General features: G+C 46.9%; 1 protein-coding gene across 2 annotated transcripts in view; it reads left to right on the top strand.

Moving 5' to 3' along the window:
* Positions 1 to 22,867, top strand: part of LHFPL6 (LHFPL tetraspan subfamily member 6) — a 143,504-nt gene extending 120,637 nt beyond the window's left edge. For both annotated transcript variants that reach the window (XM_033052943.1, XM_033052944.2), the window contains exons 3-4: positions 5,131 to 5,229; positions 21,759 to 22,867. In XM_033052943.1, the coding sequence (XP_032908834.1) occupies positions 5,131 to 5,229; positions 21,759 to 21,877 (218 nt within the window). In that variant the 3' untranslated portion in view covers positions 21,878 to 22,867. The remainder of the gene's footprint in view (positions 1 to 5,130; positions 5,230 to 21,758) is intronic.
* The last annotated feature ends 419 nt before the right edge of the window (positions 22,868 to 23,286 follow it).

The raw sequence follows: 23,286 nt of genomic DNA, 5'->3' as shown, positions 1-23,286 counted from the left end.
GTAATTATTTTCAATCACAAGCACCACTCCAGACAGACAAGATCATCTTTCAAGTGCTAAGTGTTACTAAAATACGATCATGCATTATACTCATAGCAAGAGTGACAGGGAAGGCAGTCTGGGAGGAACAAGGGTTACTCTGGATGATTTAATATTAAGACATCCACTGCCTGACCCCCTGGTTTGCAGTTTTATAATCTGTAGATCTGGGTAGCTCCTCACTTTGCCACATAGGCCAGTTTTAGATCACTTTTTGAAGGGATCCATTATTCTGCATGGACCACGCACACAATGAGCCTAGGGGCTGTCTGGGACCCTCTTAAATACTGAAGCCAAGGTCTTAATTCCAGCTTTGGATTGCCAGGGCTGGTTGTGCTCAGTCAGCCCTTCATGTCTCTCCCCATGCCTTGCTAGCAGATTGAGCCAGATGCAGCATTCACAATAGCAGTGTTTCACAGGGCAAGGAGCCTATTTCATTCCCAAATATGGAACCTCTCCAGAAAAGCTGGTATGTGACAGTGCCAACACCTCCACTGGTACATGGTACATCATCTAAAACAGCTGCCAAGTGCCACCAGCACCTCTGCTTGCTGACTCGCCCCATCCCACTGACTGAGTCTCTCACACCTCGAGGCTGCAGCCCCTTTTGTGAAGGTGCCATTTACAGATCTGCACATTTTCTTCCCCTTTCAGTTTCTTTTCAAGACTGTAGTGGATAATGGAAGATGACAGAGGATGGTAATTACAGCACATTGTTGTTTTTGGTTTTCATCCTTTTTAAAAAAATGTTATAGGCATCCTAAGCATTTTAAGCAGCTGTAAAGAAGGGTGTGGTGTCCTGGGACTGTAGAGCAGGCCAGAATGTGGCTCTTGAGCTAAACCAGTAACTGCTCTTTACTGAAGCTGCAAAATTAACTTAATCATTTCCACTGGGTTTGCAGCCCTTGGATTCAACTTGGATCTTTCAATGGAGATTGCAGCTGTTCAGCGGGATTTACATCCTCTGTGATTAAATAAATTGTCTGTGAGCATGTATGAATTATTAGTGGTAATAGTATGCAGCCTTTTTGCTTTTGTAGGATCTGATCCACACAGTTGCTTACAAACAGGGATGGATGATTAGAAGGGAAGGAAGGGACTGAGGGGCTTTTGTCCAAGTCCTATTAACTCCACAGGCTTTGAGGCACACTCCACACTCTCCGTGCATAAAACAAGGGAGCTGAAATGCCTGTTCTCAGCTTCAGTGCTCATGCAGACCAAGGCAGCATCAGCCCTGTTGAAGTCATGTAGAAACCTGCTGAAAGCAATGGGACATGACACACACATGCTCATACATATAAATATACCTCAGGGCATAAATCAAATCTTGTGAAGCTTCTTCTTGCTGACTAGTAGGCTCTAAGTCTTCGTGGAAGTCTCATGCTGAAGGCAAATCCCTGAGCCTTGCCTGAACCTTGCCTGCAAGAAATACCAGAGGACACAAGTGTTTCGTCAAGACACAAATCCACAGCAGGTGCATATGCACCACAAAAGGGAACTGTCTGAAGGTCAGTCAAAACCAGCTGAAAACCAGTAATATCAAAGGACATGTCAGAGCAACAGCTTTAAGTCTCGTGGCAAGTGGGTACCTTTGATAAAACACATATTTATATAAGCCTTTTTGCCAGATGGGAACACAAACCCATGTTTCTGGCACACTGGTGGTCTCTGAAAGGTATTGTATTCTCTCAAATGTGTGTGAGCTTGCCCATGGCTTTATACTTTGTCCTTTGCACATAAGCATGCTGCCACTCATGCTTTGGCATCATGTGGCAGCACCAGCAACAGGCAGCAGTTTCCCATTTGTTCTCATCATCCCAGTCAGTGCAGGCTGCGAGAGGAAAAGAAGCTGCAACTGCTCAGTGGCTGGTACTCCATAAGTGAAACTCAGCACTGATAAAACCCCTACCCAGCTGGAGAGCCAGCTGTCACTGGGATAAGGAGGCTTTCTGACATAGTTTTCCCTTTTTTGGTTTATCTCTTAATAAGAGGCACGTCTAATGGTGAGGCTTAGCAGTGGGTGCTATGGGCTGGTTGTTAGACAGTCTGGAATGGCTTTAAGGGCAAACATCCATGTGTGAGCTCCTTTGGAGCAATTCAACATTACAGTATATTGCAATGCTAAGGAATTTTTACTGAACCCCAGAAATTACTTTCACTGAAACTGGGCTTTGAACTTAGAGACATGGGTGTACAAAAGCAGCAAAAGAGGTGTGACAGGGGGCTGAAGGAGTCTGAATGGGGAAGGAGATAAATTGCCAAGGTTTGTGATCACTGATCCATTGTAGCATCAGAGGCAAAAAGAGTGAACAGGTAACTCATGTTTGGAAAAGGATGAGCTGTGTTTGGACTGTGGCAGTGGAAAGTTCTGTGAGCAATACTCGTGGGAAAAAGCCCAAACAACAACCTGTTGCTGCAACAAAACCTAAAGAGAGCTGAAAACAAACAGTCTGTGAATGCAATGGGCACTAGACACTCTTGCCACCTGAGGAGAGTAATTGGCAAGGGCTGAGTAAGAGCTTGTTCTGGGTTTGGAGGAGCAGCATTGTTATGCTAATAGTGCTCTCACTTGCCTGGAGTGCTACTGTTGTGCTCTGCTGAAGGAACTGGGCAGAAGGCTTTCCCAGGACCTGTTGGTGAGGAAGGGCTGACTGGTGTTTAATCTTGTCCAAGGCAGGCGGATGTAAGCCTGCCTTCTCTCCTAGTCCCTGCATACATCTCCCTGCCCCTCGCAGCATTTGCAAGGTCTCCCAGACAGTCTGTTCAAGTACACAAGTGGATTGCTAACAGCCTAGCCAGGGTGGTTCACTTTGGGCCAGAGCAGCTCCTGAGCTGTGCCTGCCCAGGCTGGCCCTGGGCACATTGTGGGCACCACCAGCAGTGTGGGAAGGGGTCAGAACCACAGGTGGGTTCTGCAGGACTGGCTGGGGCTGCCACAGTCCACTGGTCTGTGAAGCTGACTCTGGCATCTAGGTGCTCTTCCTCCCTTCCTCAGCCATCCTCATCATCAGTGGTGATGTTCCTCCTTGTCCTATGGGGTCCTGCTCCTTCCTAGCACACCACCCCCGCTGTCAGTGCTTCACAACACCTTTCTTGCTTTAACAGTTCAAGAGAGAATCAGCAGGGGCTTTTTTGAGAGTCTTAGTCCGTCTTTAACAAAGGCAGACCCAGTTTTGGCCTAAATTCTCTTATCTGAGAAACATCCTTTCTGAGAATTTAATTAGAAGTGATTCTCATTTACATGGATTCTACCAGCTGCCCTTACCTCTATGGTCCTAGGGGGAAAAAAATGAAATGATACTGTGGAAGATATTAGTGAAGACATTAGAAGCAACCATATCCAGATCAAGCAAAGTTCTGAAAATACCTAGCATTCACATGTCCTTAATTGCTTTTCTCCTGTCACAGCTGTTGGGTGAATGCTCCATCTGAGAGAGGGCAGCCTCAGGGATTTCTTTTTCATTATGTGATGTAGAGATGGATATAGGAGCAGGCAATGATTGCTCCACAAGGGAAGGAATAAGTAAGAAGAAAGAAGTGTTGCTCTTCTTTTGCAACAAGAAGAAATTTGAACTTAGTGGAGGAAGATCCAGGGAGCTAATATTTGGCTTAAGCAGAGCAGGTGCTTGGAGGAGCAGCAGAGAAGCTGTTGAGCTACTTTGCTGACAGCCAAGATGCTAAAAGCATTAAGCATCTTTTGAAGAAAGATGAGATACCACTTCTGGACTTCAGTGCCTTGTTCAGGTGTGTGTTTGAGCAAATCAAGAACATAAGAAGAAGATTTCTGTATCTTATGGGAACATCAGCATTATGAGAAGCTTAGGTTAGAAAGGTATGGCAGGTTCCAGGCCCTGAGCCATAATCCCTCTCAGGACTCCTGTAAGACTGGTGTGATGTCCAGAATGATGGTGTCACAACACCCAGGAGTTTTCTGCACTGGGGGCATGGCAGCGGAAGTGCTTTGCCAGGGAGCACTGCTCCTTATTGTCAAGAGAGGAGGAGCAAGATTATGTGAGGTCAAGAGTGTGCCCAAAGGCAGAAGGGCTTTCAAGCTGAAGGGCTTGAAACCTTGTGCTCTGCCTAGCAAGTAAAAGGCACCCCTGCAAACCTTGGGAGGGCTTGCTTGGCTTTACAGCCTGTGAAGTGTCAGGTGCTCCTAGCCCATTATCTACACAGTGATTTGTTTCCAATCTCATAAATAAGATCTGACACAAAGGAGGCAACATTTGAATGTTGTAACGTATATTGAAATGTTCTCTCTAGGCTGTCTGTGTAAAATGCTTTGCCAGCTACATCGGCCTTTTGGCAGCTGCTGCAGTGACAGCTGAGAACGCAATATGATAAAAATGCTACTTCTGCAAAATAGTCATGGTGCATGGGTGCATTGCTGATTCCCCATGATGTCTTGTGAATGGATGGGATTTGCCAAAACACATCTGTTTGGGGCAGCCTGAGGTCTGGAAAAAACAAAGCTTCTTGACACAGTTAAACCAAGTATGATAGCAGATAAATGACTCAAGACCTCAGTTGTTTCAGCTGAATGAATTAAGAAAACTTTCTGGAGTCTGTGGTGTGGGTTGGTCAAGTGGTATGAAACCATTATTCCCTTGCTTTTGAAAGAGTGAAAAACAAAGCAAAATGGCAACAGATTAGCACAACTGTCAGTTTTCTTCATGGAACCTTGATGGACCCTGGTTGATTGTTGTTTTAATTAATCAGAAGCAATCAGCTTGTAAATGCTTTCATTAGCATACTTCTATTTAACCACATGTTGTGTATTCCAAACTGCATATTTAGCCATTCTGGAGAGTAGAAGAGGAGTCCTAAAGTCTCTCAGATAAAAGTTGCAGAAGCTAAGCATGGCTTCTGATGCTGAACCACTCAGACTGGCTCCAGCCCACAGACCAGCTCTAAAACTGCAGCAGAAGGCAGCAGTCCAAGTGGTTTTCATCTGTTTTTAGGAGAATAAGAGTCTTCTTTTTTTCTGGGATTCCCAAATTGCAGTTTGACACTCTGATTCCCAAATGGCAGCCTGTGTTTAAGCTAATGGCAATTGCTTGTATAAACTTCAATTTCCTTTTCTCTCCATAGGTTTGTTGATCGGCTCTGGTTGTGCCCTCTATCCTCTTGGCTGGGACAGTGAAGAAGTCAGACAAACCTGTGGTAACCTTTCCAACCAGTTTGAATTGGGTGAGTCATCATCTCAGACCAGAGGATCTCAGTGGCATTAGACTCTTCTGTGTGCTGGCCAGAAAAGCAAACTAGGACATAAGCACAGGTTTGGGGAACCAACCTAGCTGTGTGTGGTATGCTAATCATATTTTGTAATTCTGGAATAGTGCCGAAGCAGGGGACTTCAGATGGATCTGATGGATCTCTGGAAATATTTTCCAGAAGAATATTATAAAAGAAAATGTATGTATATATGTATGTATCTATGTATGCATATTTTAAGAAATAAATCAGATTTAATAGACTTGCAATAGGGGATCTAACACTCCTGGAGGTCTTGACAGGGTAGACAGAGGCATGCTGTCACAGCACAGGTCAAGATAATTCTCCATGACTGCAATTGGCAGTCTTTGAATTCTGGGATGTTTATGGCCTTCTAACACAAGCCTAAAGTGTATTTGTATGTTACTCACATTCTTGGGAAGCTGGGAAATAACACTTGCACCCTACGTTTGCCTTCTCCCAAACAAGCTACTTGTCTTACTGCTGCTGACTGCACTGCACCTGGAATGAGAGCCAGGGATGCAGCCAAAGCAGGCTCACACTTGTGCTTTCTCTGCTGGGGCTCTAGAAAACAAGGAAACAACAGCAACCTAAGGATTAAGCAATGTGCATGATCAGGATCTGATGTTTGAATGCATGTCTGAGTCCTTGTTTAGCTGGAAGGATCAAGGCAATTGCTGATACCCTTCTCTATAAGTACTCTCTGATCCTTCGTCGATTGAGGAAGAGGGGGATTTGCAATCCTCCTGAAGGAGCAGGAGGGACTGAACACCTTGAGCCCCCGCAGACTTGAGAGCTTCTGTTCCTAAGCATACAGAGCTCCCCTTGCAAGCTAAACCTTAGTTAAACTTAGAAATTCTTGCCATAGATGTGCATGTAGGACTTGTGCAGGGACTGACAGTAACCCCCATGCAAGGAGCAGTAGACTAAAATGGTCTCCTAGGGTTAAGTACAAACCTGCTGCATCATCTCTTGATTTTACACTGATGTTTCTGTCAGATTTCAGGAGTAAGGGGATTTGTTTCCATCTCAGAGGTGTTTCTCGTCAAGATATGCAAACGAATTGGGGTTGAAAGATTAAAAAAAATACTACTTTGTGAGTGATGCTCCAGGCCACTCTCCCCTACAGAATTTCTGTGGTGTTTTGAGTGCATTTGATCTAACAGGGGACGAGAAATTCTCATAACCAATATCAGCACCCATCCCTACAGTGCCACTGATGTCTTATGAGCAACCACCTATGGTATTGCTCAAGGGATGTGCAATGTGCTCTAGAAGCATTACATTACCTTGTTATTCTGACCTCTAATATCCTTCTGTGCTGTTGATATTAACTTTGCTCCTCAGCAAAGCAAAAAAAGTTCCTGCAAATTTTTTATTCACCTAATAATAGAAAGATTTAAACACAGAGGAGAAAGAACAATAAGAACAGAAATGTATGGTTAACTAGCAGAAAAAATAATGTTCCAGATTAGATTCCCAGCTCCATGGAAAGGTGTGTCAAAGGATGTAGTAGAAAGACCATGCAAAGCTCCATGGTAACATTGCAGGGAAGATTCAGGTTCATTGCTTCCCATGGCCAATCCTGTGTGGAAGCCTGAAGTAGCTCCTGGCCAGCCCACTGAGCAGCACTCCCTTTTGAAAGGCCAGCTGGCACCTCACTGGTGCACGCTAGTTCCTGCTCTTCCATGCCAAGCATGTGAGCAGCTCTGCTTCTGGGGTTCCAGCTTGTGTCCCCTGTTTGTTCCCAGTTGCAGAAGAGTGTTAACTTCCAGGTTACTTCTCTGCAGAGTCCCAGAAGATGGGTTGTGACAGTGTGAGCTCTTCAAAGCACTTGGGCAGTTACAAACTGTTGTCTTTAAACACTGTCATGTCCACAGTCAGAGCAGTCTCCGAGACCACCTTCACTGTCTCTGTCTTGACTCATGAGTCAGATATTTGCATAAATTGAGTCACTTTACCTTAAAAGTCAGTGAAGAAACCAATGTGAAAAATGTCATCTGGCAGCTTTCCTTCCAGGTACGCATAAAGACCATGAGAAGTCTTGCATTAACTGTGAAGGCTCTGATTGTGTTTTCTGGACCTGGAGCACACAGCCCATGGGTGACACATGCCTAGACTTGACAGCAGTGCTGGTCTCACTGATCTGCTGCAATCATATGTCAACACATTAATTAACAGATCATAATGAGAGCTGAAATTTACTGCAGTGATTTCTGCTAGGCAGCCCTGCCACTAAACATCTCCTTTCCACGTACATTGGCAGTGAACTTAAATGTTTGGCTGTGATTTTTTTTTTTTTTTACTTAATGTCAGCGTCTGTTTGATGGTGTGTTATCAAAACCATCTGTAAAGAAGAGGTGCTGTCCGAGGGCCATTTAATAACCACACTGTCTTTCATAAATACCTCTTGGTTGGTGATAACCCCAACCCTATAGCTCTCTTATGAATCATTAGAGACTGGCATATTCATTATAGCCTACAGGCCAAAAATGATGTTTCAAAGACTTAATCTTACTAAGTCTCAAGACAAATTTAAGTAATTATTGCTTTCATTTGAATATTTAATTTGATTAAGCTGCAATGATATTTTTTCTGTTCCTGAGCCTGTGAAATGAGTTGTCTGAAGAACCATGCTGCATTCAAAATCTGCTCTCAGAAAATCTGAGCTGCTGTGAGCCCTGCAATGGTTTGCTAATGGGAGAAAAGGTGATGATAGGAGTGCTGGTCCTGCACCCCCTGCTGCTGTGGATGCCAGTGAGGATGACACAGAGAATATAATTCAGCTCGTGGTTGCTCTCAAAGGAGATGTGTTCACAGGAATGCTGATCAGCAGACAGCATTCAACCTCCTCTTCCAGGATGGCAGAGCAAGTGCTGCAGCCTGGGCCGCAGGGAGCATGTGTGTACAGCTGGGAGAGGGTCAAAGCTCAACAGGTTTGACCACAGAGCCAGCAAAGGTTTCAGCACTGATGCTTGTTCTGGACTTAGTAAAAGTAAGTGGGGGGAAATGGTTGAGGTTGAAGGTAGAAAATAAAAGCCAGGAGCTGCAATCTATATTATAGGAGGATGAAGAATAAAATGAGGCAGATACAGATGAGGGACTACAGGAACTCTCTTGAGAAGCGGCTGAATTGTGCGCTGTGATATGTAATGCCAACCAGAAATACACTAGAATTAGTAATTAAATGAAAATTTTTTCTTAACAAAAACATGACAAACCCCTGCCCCCATAACATACTTGTAACTAAAGAGAATAAATAAATAGCAATGCTAAGAACCCAGGAAAAAAACCCTAATCTTTAGTGGGTATGCTAGATAAGAAATGCTTCTCCATGTCTTCAGGCACTCTGAAAAGGCTTTTGACTAATAGGCACTCCAAATAATTGTTAAGAGGGGACCCCTCCCTCCATCCCTGCCAAACACACATTTCTGTGTAGATTTCAAAGTACAGTAGTTTCACGAATACAAGCCACACGGATTATAAGCCGCACCCCCGGTGCCTCGACAATGTTGCTGTCTTTGTCAATAGATAAGCCGCACCCCGAATATTAGCCGCACTTTCGTTCTTCGCAAGAATCCGTGCGCAGCTTTCACAAACTGGCCAATTAGTAACAGGATCGCGGCATAGCGGGCTTTACTGGCTCGGGGCGGGGCCAGGCAGGCTCGGCCCGCTCATGGTTGCCGACGGGGCCGGCTGGGTGGTGCTGCAGCCGCCGCCGGGCTCACTGGCCCCCCTCTCCCGTCAGCACCGCCCCGCCGCTGCGTTTACGTACTCGCCCTACCAGCGGGCCAGCCACTGCCGCTGCTGGCAGGCATGCCGGCCGCGTCGCCGCTGCGTTCACGTACTCGCCCTGCCGGCGGGCCAGGCACTGCCGCCGCTGGCAGGCATGCCGGCCGCGTCGCCGCTGCGTTGTTTACGTAGTCGCCCTGCCGGCGGGCCAGGCACTGCCGCCGCTGGCAGGCATGCCGGCTGCGTCGCCGCTGCGTTAACGTAGTCGCCCTGCCGGCGGGCCAGGCACTGCCGCCGCTGCCAGGCTCGCCGGCCGCCCTCTCCCGTCTGCACCGCCGCCGCGTTTCCTCGCCCTGGCCGGCACTGCATGCCCACGCACCGCCGGGCTCCCCTATGCTGCTGGCCCCGATTCTGCTGGGCTTCCCCCACTGTCAGGCAGCCCCACCCACCGGCCTTCCTGCTTCTACCATGCTCCCCTGCACTGCTAGCCCCAGTTCTCCCCGGCTCCCGCGCCCTGCTGGCCCGGGCTCTGCCGCCCCCCTGCCCCGCCCTGCTGGCTCAGGCTCTGCCGCCCGCCCCCACACTGCTGGCCCCGCCTCTGCCAGGCTTTCCCACCTCTGCCGGGGCCGGCCGGGCTCCAGCTTGGCTTGGGGCTGCCGCGGGCTCTCACTTCCGTGTTGGCAGCTTTTAGAATTTTGTTAATGTATTAGCCGCCCCGGAATATTGGCCGCACTTCCAGGTTTCCACCAAAATTTTGGTCAAATTGGTGCGGCTTGTATTCATGAAATTACTGTACTATTTAAAAAGGCTGCAGGAGAGATAACTATACCTTTAATTTAAGTGGATTTCAGTATTCTTTTCTAGAAAACCTGAGCTGACATTGTGAAATACCCAACAGTTTACAGCTCTCTTTAAAAATGGATATTTATTTGGTTTTTATTAAGTGAACTATGTCCAAAGGATTTACTTCAACATTGACTTATTTAATTGGGATTTTTTTTTTTCAATCAAATAAAAGTGGTTGTATAGCTCTATCTCTGACAAAGAGGAGCTATTCCTCAAATGAAGATACCCTGCCAAGGACAACTCAATTTGTTGATTAAATTACATTCAATAGATGAGCTGTTTTGGAAAAAGCATGGGGAATAACCTCCATAGACAGAAACCATAAAGACCTCCATAAAGAGACTGGTACACCTGTAGAGTGGCTTGCTCCCTGCTCTTCTCTAGAAATACAGTTTTGCCACCATGAAAAGAAACACACTGATAAATTAGACCTTTGACAAATGACCTCTTGCAAATTTTGTTGAGAGGTTAAGGCCATGATAGGTCTGTGCTGTGTTGCTCTGCTTGTAGTTCCCAGCTTCCCAGCAGTCAACATGACCTGTATGAAGGTCTTGGAGCCCTGCTCCCTATTGCAGCATCCTCTCTGGATCACAGGTCACACATAGAACAGAGCTCTCATTGAAACACTAGCTTATGAACAGAGGAAATCTTCTACCACTGTTTTAGGGTGTTAGTTCCTAAAAACAGGGCAGTACAAATAAATGGGAGCAAGAAAAAAAGAGGTGTTTGTGTTTAAAATCAGCACAGTTTCTTGCTCATTGACTGAGTCAAAGTCTGTACTCTAATCTGGCAACAGGCTAATAGTGCCTGAGGTGGAGACTGGATTAGGAAATGAGCAGTGTTCAAAGGGACTGCCTTCCACTGAGGATGGATCAAATCATCTTACAGTAATTTTACTAATACAAGCCACACCATTTTGACTAAGATTTTTCTCCCAAACCGGAAATGCGGCTAATACTCAGGAGCGGCTAATATGTGAATAATTTTCTGACATTTACAACCTCAGAAGGGCCAGCCAGGGTGCCGAGCCGAGCAGCTGCAAAGCCGGCATTTCGCGATTGTTACAAATTGTTACTCTGTTGCGCCGCGGGTGGAGCCTGGCTCCCTGCAGGCAGCACGGGCGGCGGGGAGAGAGGCGGGAGAGCTCTCTCCTTCCCTCCTCTGCCGCAGCCTGAGGGAGAGACGGGGGGGCCCCGCGCTGCCATTGCCGCGGCTCGGGGAGGTAGCGGGGTGCTCCGTCCCTGCCCGCCGCCGCGGGAGTGGGGGGAGCTCCGTCCCTGCCTACCACCACAGGACAGCGCCAGGCCATGATGACCGAGCCCAGTGGCAGCAGCGACTGGCCCCCAGCAGCCCCGCCGAGCGGCAGCGCCGGGCTGGGCCACCTGGCCCCGTCGGCAGCCCCGAGCGGGCCGAGCCTGCACAGCCCGAGCCGAGCCAGTAAACCCCGCCCTGCCACGGTTCTGTTACTATTTGGCAACTTTGTTGCACACGGGTCCTCGCTGCGAACAACAGAGCGGCTTATACTCGGGTGCGGCTTATTTATGGACAAAGAACGAAATATTTGCCAACACCCAGAGATGCGGCTTATACTCAATGTGGCTTGTATTCGTGAATTCACTGTAATCTCTTGTTGCCATGCAACTGTTATGTTGCATTATTCACACCCTGGACTTGCCTGTGGGCCCATTCAGGGCAGCAGTGACGTGACTCAGCAGGACAGAGCTGCTGACTGAAGGGTGTAAAAGTGAGTCAGATCTACAAAATCCCTGGATCTGCAAAAGGAATTAGCAGGCAGTGTCCCAAAAGAAACTATCATTATGGCATATCATATAGCACACATTCAATTTTGCTGAGCTAGAGGCACTAATACCATTTTGTTTTCATTTCTAAATGCAATATACAAGAAAAACAGATGAAAAAGGAGTGTTTTAACAGGAAATTAATTAAAGTGAGGGACTCTGCATTAAAGTGAGCGTATGCACAAAAGTGAAGACTGCACTAGACATTTGAAAAAACTTCCACATTCTGCATATTTAAACTGTGTGAAGAAATGTTCTGAACTTGCATGCCTGTTTTAAAGGGGCATTGTGAGTGTACACGTGTGAACACATTTGGATTGCTTTTGAAAGCCTAAAATCAATGTGAGACTTCATTTTTGTCCATTGATTTCCCTGGATGTGCACGTGGAAACTGCTCAGTTCTACATGTTGATTTCTGTTGCGATGGGTGCAGAGGCAGCAAAGTTCCACAGAAGGTCCCAGAGAGGTCAGGGCATGCTCAATTTAACTCACAAAACTGAGCCTCAGCTGGCATCTGGTGAAACAGCACTACAGGACTAATACCTAAGAGCCCAAATAGCAAAATGTTTATCTAGAGTAAGATTCACTTTTTGAAACATAGATGATTCATGTCATCACAAGCCACCAGCTTCCACTTCCCAACCACCAGATGTATGAAGTGATACCGGGTACTTATTAGCCAGAAAGAATGAAGACATGAAATTTAAGATAAACTCCATTTTTTAAGGGAACTTTTGTTGTACTGCTTGGAAGATATTTTTTCTTTTTTGATGAAATAAAGTTGCTCTATCTCTACCTTCACGGTCAGAGACATCCTTGACCTGGGGGTCCAGCTGAAGCAGCAACCAAAGCAGATAGCTCCAAACACAAACCTTTGCTTGCTGTGTTTGGCAGCCCATCTGTCTGTGGACTGCTGTGAAAGGGCTCACCTGGCCAAAGTCACTGTCTAGAGAGAAACTTAAAAGCCTGGCTCCCATCCTGAACTAAACAACCAGCTGGATTGGCCTCAAAAACTCTCAGGAACTGTTCTTGTGATGGATATTTGTTTTAAAATATCATTATTATTTTGGTTCCCCTTTGCCACTTTTAGAGGGCTTGAAATAACTTACAGAAAACCGTTGACTTGATAATTACTTTTGCTGTGGAAGTTTTAGAGTAAATGATCTTTGAAACACTTTCCAAGCAAACAGTGCAGTTACTAAAATAGCATAAAAAAAACCACAGAAAGCAGTGTGGATGTAAAAAAGGCTTTGTCAACTATTTAATTTGTCTTAGGTGGCATCATTTCAGCATCTGGCTGAGTGTTGACATAGAGTGCCAAAGAATCAAGAAAAGGATTTCGAAGGGAGGACAATTTGTTAGAATCCTATTAAAGGCAAAATATTCAAAGGTGTTTTTCTATGAGCAATCTGTCTGAAAAGGCATTTTTCTTGTTTGCACATCCTCTGCAAACAGCACGGAGATTTCACACATTCATTTTTTGACTGGGTCTGAGCACAACCTTTACAAGCATACTTGAGCTGCAGCTGCTGAGTTCGTAGATAAATGACTGAGTAAACTACATGCTAGTAAAGGAAGTATGCTATCAAGAAACATTTCCTCTTTAGTGCTACCCAAACAGCATCCATTCTTAAATTTTTGTAAGCTTTTGGTGACTACATCAAGGTCCACATATATTCTGTCTAACACAAGGAGAGACTATTTACAAGAGCATGCAGTGGCAGGACAAGGGTGAATCACTTCAAACTGAAAGAGTAGGTTTAGATATTAGGGAGAAATTCTTTTCTGTGAGGGTGGTGAGGCACTGGCACAGGTTGCCCAGAGAAGCTGTGAATGCCCCATCCCTGGAAATGTTCAGTGCCAGGCTGGATGATTGGAGCAACCTGGTCTAGTGGAAGGTGTCCCAGCCCACGACAGAGGGGGTGGAACTAGATCTTTAAGGTCCCTTCCAACCCTCTCCATTCTGTCATTCTACCTTTGTTGCCAGAATTAGACATGGTCATGCAAGAACCTTCTGCAGTCAGTAGACATAAGCAGGAGCATCCAGAAAGGGACTCAGACCACCTAGAATGAGTATTTGGTGCTCTTTATTATTCAAAAAGTTCAACTGAACCAGTTGTTTTGAATCCCTTCCCAGTTAAAAGGGAGAAAAATAGGAGCTGCCAGAGCAGGGTTCATCTGTTGTATTTTACATGTTTACTTCAAGAGGAAATGCAACACACTTTTCTAAGTGACTTTTCTTCTTCATAGTTTCTGAAGGGAGTCTTGGGTACTAGTCCAGTGTGAATCTCGGTGTTGTGTATGCTCAAAGGGAGGCAAAACTGATTTCACTTCTGCACTAGATGAGCTTTCTGCTGACTTCTTGCAGGAGGCTGAGAGAGCTCCTCATTAGCAGTACATAAGCTATTTTCTCCTGGGAATTTGAGCACTGTAATTGACACTGGATATTGGTTTCTCCTTCCATGATAAATGCACATCTACCGTAAATTTGAGGTTTGATTAAAAAAAATTATGTGATCCTCCCAAGAAAGGAAGATTTGATCATATATATGACTAAATGTCAGCACATAGCAGGACTAAAGAATTTCAAGTTGGCCTTTTTTTCCCACTTTTTTACCCTTCATAACTTCATGAAATTTTATGCATTTAGTTACAGACCAATTCTAAGTAAGCAAAATAGCTTGAAAAAATATACATGCATTAAAAAAAACCACGTATTTTTTTAGAAGATAAACCCATTGAGAAAGTCATATTCATGCAACAGAAAAAACAACCAGCTCCACTGAATTCATTATTTCGCATCAGGCTGTGTGCTGAGCTGCAGTTTTACCTTATATAGTGTTCTTTCTTTGTTTCACATAACTACTTTAATTCTTTCTGGATGCATTCCAAGTTTCAACTTCTTCTCCTGCTTTTGCCGCTGATTTCTCATGACAGTTTTTCATTGTTGCTGTGTCAAGAGAAAGATCTTCAACTATTTAATTTATCTTGGCTTTGTTTCAAAATAATTTTGCCATCTTATTAATTAACTGATTATCTTTTACATTCATTTATGTCTTTCATATTTCCAAATCCCAGTATATCCCTTAGCTCTTTTTTTTTTTTTCTGACTACTTTTCCAACACCCTGATTGATTATAAGAATTCCCACTCTCTATAGTACTGTATTCTCATGTGAACCCGTTAATTAGAATTCCTGCACAACTTCTTGGAAGTTGGAATTGTAGGTTTTATTTTTGAAGGTATGTAATTTATTCTCTACAGTCTGGCTAATTCTGAAACCTTTTCTCCTTCAGCTTGGAAAAATAGGCTCTACTTAAGGTTACAGTAGTTTCACGAATACAAGCCGCACGGATTATAAGCCGCACCCCCGGTGCCTCGACAATGTTGCTGTCTTTGTCAATAGATAAGCCGCACCCCGAATATTAGCCGCACTTTCGTTCGTCGCGAGAATCCGTGCGCAGCTTTCACAAATTGGCCAATTAGTAACAGGATCGCGGCATAGCGGGCTTTACTGGCTCGGGGCGGGGCCAGGAAGGCTCGGCCCGCTCATGGTTGCCGACGGGGCCGGGTGGCCCAGCTCAGCGCCACGGCTCGGCGGGGCTGGCCGGGTGGTGCTGCCGCCGGGCTCGCTGGCCCCCCTCTCCCGTCAGCACCGCCCCGCTGCCGCGTTCGCTCGCCCGGCTGGCAGGGCTGCCGCCGCCGGGCTCGCCGCTCGCCCCGCTGCCGCTTTCGCTCGCCCTGCGCCGCGCCTCGCGAGCGCCGCGCCCGCCCCGCCCCGCGGCGCTTTCGCGAGCGGCGCTTCTTTCGCGAGCGGCGCTTCTTTCGCGAGCGGCGCTTCTTTCGCGAGCGGCGCTTCGGCTCGCCGACCGGCGCTTCTTTCGCGAGCGCCGCTTCGGCTCGCCGACCGGCGCTTCTTTGGCGAGCGCCGCTTCGGCTCGCCGACCGGCGCTTCTTTGGCGAGCGCCGCTTCGGCTCGCCGACCGGCGCTTCTTTGGCGAGCGCCGCTTCGGCTCGCCGACCGGCGCTTCTTTGGCGAGCGCCGCTTCGGCTCGCCGACCGGCGCTTCTTTGGCGAGCGCCGCTTCGGCTCGCCGACCGGCGCTTCTTTGGCGAGCGCCGCTTCGGCTCGCCGACCGGCGCTTCTTTGGCGAGCGCCGCTTCGGCTCGCCGACCGGCGCTTCTTTCGCGAGCGGCGCTTCGGCGCGCCGACCGGCGCTTCTTTCGCGTGCGGCGCTTCGGCTCGCCGACCGGCGCTTCTTTGGCGAGCGCCGCTTCGGGTCGCCGAGCGGCGCTTCGGCTCGCCGCGCTTCGGCTCGCCGCGCTTCGGCTCGCCGCGCTTCGGCTCGCCGCGCTTCGGCTCGCCGCGCTTCGGCTCGCCGCGCTTCGGCTCGCCGCGCGGCGCTTCTTTCGCGAGCGGCGCTTCGGCTCGCCGACCGGCGCTTCTTTGGCGAGCGCCTCTTTGGCGAGCGGCGCTTCGGCGCGCCGACCGGCGCTTCTTTCGCGAGCGCCTCTTTGGCGAGCGGCGCTTCGGCGCGCCGACCGGCGCTTCTTTCGCGAGCGCCTCTTTGGCGAGCGGCGCTTCGGCTCGCCGACCGGCGCTTCTTTGGCGAGCGCCTCTTTGGCGAGCGGCGCTTCGGCGCGCCGACCGGCGCTTCTTTCGCGAGCGCCTCTTTGGCGAGCGGCGCTTCGGCGCGCCGACCGGCGCTTCTTTCGCGAGCGCCTCTTTGGCGAGCGGCGCTTCGGCTCGCCGACCGGCGCTTCTTTGGCGAGCGCCTCTTTGGCGAGCGGCGCTTCGGCGCGCCGACCGGCGCTTCTTTCGCGAGCGGCGCTTCGGCGCGCCGACCGGCGCTTCTTTCGCGAGCGGCGCTTCGGCGCGCCGACCGGCGCTTCTTTCGCGAGCGCCGCTTCGGCGCGCCGACCGGCGCTTCTTTGGCGAGCGCCGCTTCGGCTCGCGGCGCTTCTTTGGCGAGCGCCGCTTCGGCTCGCGGCGCTTCGGCTCGCGGCACTTCGGCTCGCCGAGCGGCGCTTCTTTGGCGAGCGCCGCTTTCGCTCGCCCCGCCGGCAGGGCTGCCGCCGCCGCCACCAGGCTCGCCGGCCGCCCCCTCCCGTCTGCACCGCCGCCGCGTTTCCTCGCCCTGGCCGGCACTGCAGGCCCCCGCACCGCCGGGCTCCCCCACGCTGCTGGCCCCGATTCTGCTGGGCTTCCCCCGCTGCCAGGCAGCCCCACCCGCCGGCCTTCCTGCTTCTGCCATGCTCCCCTGCACTGCTAGCCCCAGTTCTCCCGGGCTCCCCCGCCATGCTGGCTCAGGCTCTGCCGCCCTCCCTGCCCCGCCCTGCTGGCTCAGGCTCTGCCGCCCGCCCCCCACACTGCTGGCCCCGCCTCTGCCAGGCTTTCCCACCTCAGCCGGGGCCGGCCGGGCTCCAGCTTGGCTTGGGGCTGCCGCGGGCTCTCACTTCCGTGTTGGCAGCTTTTAGAATTTTGTTAATAGATTAGCCGCACCGGAATATTAGCCGCACTTCCGGGTTTCCACCAAAATTTTGGTCAAATTGGTGCGGCTTGTATTCGTGAAATTACTGTAATTGATTAGAGTTTGCCAAATACTCCAGACTGCAAGTCCAGGATAGTCTTAAAATTAACAGCGAAAAAGGTACAAATATTTAAGATACTAAGTCTTGCAATTAACAGGTTTGCATTCAAGACATTTTCATATTCAGGATATTTTTTCATGAGTGGCAATTATTGGTTATTTTAGATTAAACCATATGTTATTTCCAAGACCTTGATAACTATAAGTGATAATTATTTATAAGACATCATGAATAGAAATCCTGGTAAATTTATGCTTTGGCAGCTGGATCCTGGCACAGCTCCATGATAGATCAAGCATCTTCATACATTCTGTTGCCAAATTTTACTCACTCCCAAATTTGTCTTGATCTTTATTTGCCTATATATTTAAGAGGAGGAGGGGAGCAAGGGGAAGCATATCCTAGCCTTGAGGATCACATTAGAGATCAGGAAAGGAACGGAAATGCTTTTTAGTAACCCCATTCATCACTGCAAAACCACCTTTCCACATTTACTGATTTATTTTGGTTTAGTAAATATTGTCTTATGTTTCATGGGACTCTTTTCTGTAATCTTTTGATAGTGTCCTTGCTCACCATAATTTTGTCCTCTGTCCTCAGGGACTATGTTTTTTCTCAGTCTTCTTAAAAAAGAGTGCAATGTTCCCAGTCTTTCATTCCTTCATTTGCTTGGAAAATGGCCATCCATGCCTATAGCTTCCAGCTCCATTATTCTGTTATTTCAGTGTTCATCCTCGCACTCACTTGCTGCCAATCCCAGTAAAACAAACGTGGAAATAAAGTTCTAAATGGCTGGCTACAAATTTACCTGAGCCAATTAGACAGTCCTGATTCACTGAACTACCAAGAGCTCCAATTATTTATGCTATCTTTAAAAAAAACGAAACAAAGCAAACAACAAAATTATCGAAGTGTTGAAGCCACAGCTTCTCCCTCAAAACTGACCTGTCAGGTGAAGACTGGTTTGTTAAAAGCAACACCAGTTCTGTGCAGAGAAGCAAGCTGCTGCGATGCATGTCATCTCTATCAGCTAGAAGAGCACTTCAGCTACTGGGAATTTACTTTGGCACAAACTCATATCTAGCCTATCTTAGGAGAAAGAACATGAACACATTCCTGCTTGCATCTCCACGCCCTCAATGGATGGGGACTTCTTCTACCTATGTATAGATATATGTATTCCAATTCATCTTTCAGGGAAACAACAAAGCTTTTGTGCCTTTTTTTGTGTGTGAAAATCAACATGGTTTCAACAACTACTTTAATTCTATCAAGTATTTAGGTAGTGTTGCTTTTCATCTTAGAACTTTGACTTTAAAAAAAAATCTGCAATACCAGATTTCTAATATTTTATACGACAGGCTTAATGAATGCAAACTACCTTCCTTGATGGTTGAATTTAAGTCCCAGGTCTGCAAATCTCCTCAACATTTGCTTGCCACTGAAACATGGCTAGTCCTGCTGGTGTCAGTGCAGTAATAGCTTCTCAACTCTGCTTTTTATAAAGCTTCCTGTTCTTTTAAAATGAGTGTTTTATATCAATGTGAAGCAGAAGTCATTTTACAATTTAAACTACAACTAAATTCCCCAATTGTTGATAACCGACAGTCTTTCTTTCGGATGCAGTAGACTAAAATAGGCCATACATGTGGTAAAATGAGAACACCAAAGCAGAAACAGTAACTCCAAAATGTTTTCTTCCTTGTATAATATAGGGTTATAAAAGGCCTGTCATTGTTTCATTCTGACACGTAGCTCTGCAATGTAGGCATTCATTACAAGGGTACGTTTGAGATGGATTATCTCTTGTATCTATCCTTAACTATTCTTGCAATTAATAGTATAGCTAAGGCCTTTACCCTCAGACACCTGCCCTGTTGCAGGCTCTTTTTCAGCACAACACCTTGAAATTCTGTTCTGCTCAGCATCATCCAAGTACAGATCAAGCTGTTCTTTCCAAGGCCTCCCACTGCTCTTGACATGGGCTGGAAATAATGGCCAGGTTTATTGCAGTGTTATTATTGCTCTAAGGTCAAGCTCCCTACTCTTTCATACGTTCCCCTGCTCTCCCATTCTTTCATTTGTTCATCTTGACCCAACTCACACTTGTGAATTACATTGCCTTTGTTATATCAAGAGGCTGCCTGCCTGCCATGTGTCAGAGCATTAAGTAGGGCAGTGGTCCTTTAGGTAAATGGAGCATGGTATGGAGAAATAAACATTGTTCTCTTCAGGCAAGAGTGGATGTGTGTGTTGTATCCATTGAACACATCTCTGACATTGATTTAATAATTCTTTCTTTTCAATATGTCACACCATGCAAAAGGTCAAATTTACTTCATTCTATCCTGCTTGGGTTACAGCTTTGGCCAGTGCTATCAGATGAATCTTTAAGCTTTTTTAAAAGTAGTGTTTTGGCATTTATTTTCTCTACCTGGAAATATCATGAGGAGAAAAATTTACTAATGACAAACAACAACAGGCATAACACTTCAAAGTTTCAGCGACAAAACCCCACTTTAGTGTTACAGCCTATTTTTGTCCACTTTTTCAAGTTATCATGTTTAAATTTAATTGGGCAGCAACTTTCTTGCTACTCAATTCATTTGTTTGAAGGTGCTTGTGAGTGTACGTGCTAAGTCCCTTTACGCAGGAGTTTACATGTTTTCTTCACGGATTCTCATGACACAGTCTTTTTCTTTTTCACAGGTGCAACCTGTTTTTCTCACAAGAATAGGTTGTTATGCAAACTGATTTTCATTCTTAGATTCTTTCTCATGGGAACTTAACAGGCTAGCTGTTAATTAGCTGAGCAAGGCCTGATTTTATAAGGGCTTTCTTTTGTAAGGTTTTACCTATATGCAACAATCCAGTGAATTTAAACATCTGGTGTAGGCTTAAGTGTGTTTTTGGAATTCCCAACAGAAGCTAAGGACAGGGTGTGTACACAGGCAAAACAATAGGTGACCCAGAGACAGGTCTCTCCATGGACTGCTGAGTGATTGGGCAAGTGTCAGCATCAGGGACATTGCCAGGCGCTTGACAGCTCTCCAGCATTTCTGATGGCCTTCTCTTCAGGAAGTCAGACTCTCTGTGTGGTCTTCTGTAAGGAAGGAAGAATGGTGTTACCTACAGAGCACAACTAGATGACAAAGTCAAGTAAATCTCTCTGCTCCAGCACATTAAGGAGAGAGCCTAGGGAGCTCAAGCCAAAGCAGCAAGTCCTCAAATCTTCTTGGTCACATCAGGATCTTTGTTTCACTGGACATTGTTAAAATAAAAATTTGTGAGGGTTATGAAGAAAAAAATCAAAACAAGTATTATGCTTCCTGCTGTGGTGTCAGCATGAGATCTTCAAAGTGAGCAGGGGGATAAGTGTTGCCTCCCATTAATGTCTCTTTACAAACCCTGCCAGACAATATCCTGCAGACAGTCAGTGGCAGTGCTGTCTGCCTTGAGGCATGTGAATGCCTTGGACATGTTAAGATGAACAGACATTTTGTGTTTCTTGTGCCTAAGGCAGGATTAACTGAGTTGATAATTGCCTGAACCTCAAGCCTGGCCCTCAGGGATGCCATTGGGATAGAATACCAACATGACACCCATTTCTAGATGGAAACTCTGTTGATGCCTTCTGTTATCTGAAGGGAAGAATGGCTTCTGCTGCTTTTGGGAAGGTTGGGAAAGAAGTGTTGCATTGCTGCTTGTGCCTTTCTGAGAGCACTCACTGCTCAAAGCAGGGTGATATCACCCGAGGTGTCAACAATACAGGAAGAACCTCAGTAGTAACAAGTCCCAAGCACTGAAAAATGACAAAGATAATGCAGCCCAAGTGAAAATTGTTTTTGAGATGGTTTAAAATCCTGAGGAACAGCAACATCCATCTCCTTGCTTTTGGAGCTCTCTAAAGAGGCTTCCTCCCTGCCACAGCTGCCATTTTCCTGATCTCCTCCCCTGCTGCAGGCACAGTGCCTGAAAGGGCAGCAATCACTTTACAGTCCACTATGGGATTCTCCAGCACCATTTACTGGTGATGAGTTTGACTGTATAAAGATGCTGAGGCCTTCAAATTAATTCAAAGCTATACTGTGGCACTCATTAGACAGATCAATGAAGTTTTCAACAATGGGTTGAAACCTCGAATGGGGATAGGGAAATTTGTCTCTTTTTTTATTTCTGGGCTTTGTGCTTCCATTCTCAGCAGCCCCCATGCAGGTGACCCCTGAGGCCACTTTTGCGAGCCACTGCCACTCCTTTGCGGGTGGTCAGGGTTGATGCCTGTGCAGGGGACATGAGCAGTCCTGGGTTATGGTCACCCAGCAGTTCTTGGCCACATCTGGCTCCAAACTCCCTCATGGCAGAACCTGAATTACGCCCCGCGTTGCCTGTCTGAGGTGGGCATACAAGTGGGCCAAAATCTCAGAAGAGTGTTTTCCTGGGTGGGCAGAAGGGGAGGGTGGTGGCGGTGGCGCTTCCCCCCTCTAACGCTGTCCCATGTCCCTGTGTTTGCCTTGCAGGGACCTGCCACATCGGCTGGGCCTTCTACTGCACGGGCGGCGGCGCGGCGGCCGCCATGCTGGTGTGCACCTGGCTCGCCTGCTTCTCGGGCAAGAAGCAGAAGCAATACCCCTACTGAGCCAGCCCCGGGCACGGGCCCTGGCAGGCTCTCCCGGCTCTGCTGGACAACAACCACGGACAAGGAATTTTCAAGTGCTTTCTCTCAGGAGCGGGATGGCGGGCGGCCCCAGGGTGGCAGGGAGGTGAGGGTGATGCAAAGCCAGCCGGCCGGGCCGGGCAGGGACAGGCTCTGTCACCTGCTCAGGGTCTGCTCCACACAAATGTAAGCAAGGAAAACTCTGCTTTGGCAAATGGGGAAATTCTGCATGCAGCAATTACTGGATGGGCTGGTGAGGGGTGGGGGCAGCGCCCATGTGCTGGGGTAGCGCCTGGCAGCCCCTCAGTGCGGCGCTCCCGAAAGCACACACGCACACACAGATGTTGACCATGGCACAAAATAAGTAGAGAGGAAACCTTTTTTGGTGCGATTCTTCTTTCTTTTCCTTTCTATTTTCTCTCTGGTTTTTTTTTTTTTTTTTTTTTTTTTTTTTTTACTTCTCTCTGGTGGTTTAAGACTTGGTGTCGCAACACTTTTTAATCTATACATTAAACTTAATAAAAGGACCAATAAGCCACTTTATCAGTATTTTGTATAATCTCTACACAGTTTTCTTCCCCAAACATTTATCCACTGCTTATTCAGCCCTATATAACTTTTATTAAGACTCTGTGTTTTCAGCATTATTACAAAATGCAACATAATCACTTGGCATATGTACCCTTACTATAGTACTTTTTATGAAATGCAGTAAATGGACGTTTTCCCGTCCATTGGAAATTCCACTCACGGTACTGTAGAGCTCTGTTGGTTACGTACAACTAACAGCAAACTTCTTCCAGACATAGATTTCTGTTGCTGTTATGTTTAGCTCATTGATGTTGTATTGTGCTGTACCATGTTTATTATTTCAATATTCATTTTTGTAAAATATATATATAATATGTGCTATTTTATGTTTGTATTTGAAAAATCTCTGTAAATAAATTTTTCCTTGATCAATACTTGCAATGTATGGTTGTGCCAGTAAATGAAACAGTTCCTTCCCAAATCCCCGCTGGAAAAATTCTCAGAAATACTCATGACTTTCATAACCATGCTGTATCCTTTTACCCTGTAAAACACAGACACGTTTAGGATTCAGTTACACTGCCTGAGGATAGGCATCTACTGCCACTGGAGACATTATGGCATATTCCACATTTTTGCCTGCTGCTGTCAGGTGTCCTGAAGGATTTGAGCAAAACCCCATTTTTTTTGTCCTGGCTACTGCAGACCGAGAATTTCACACAAAACTGTATATCCCATTTTAGCCAACTGAAATAAGCCTTTACTTCCTTAATACCAGTAGGTATCTGATCAAATACCTACCAGGCAGCATTCTCTGCACAGGACACTGACACTGTACATAAAAAACTTTTAAAATAAAT

This window comes from Catharus ustulatus, chromosome 2 (genome assembly GCF_009819885.2).
Source record: "Catharus ustulatus isolate bCatUst1 chromosome 2, bCatUst1.pri.v2, whole genome shotgun sequence".
Lineage (NCBI taxonomy): Eukaryota > Metazoa > Chordata > Aves > Passeriformes > Turdidae > Catharus > Catharus ustulatus.
Note: the sequence above shows the minus strand (reverse complement) of the source record. Positions and strands in the feature narration are given on the sequence as shown.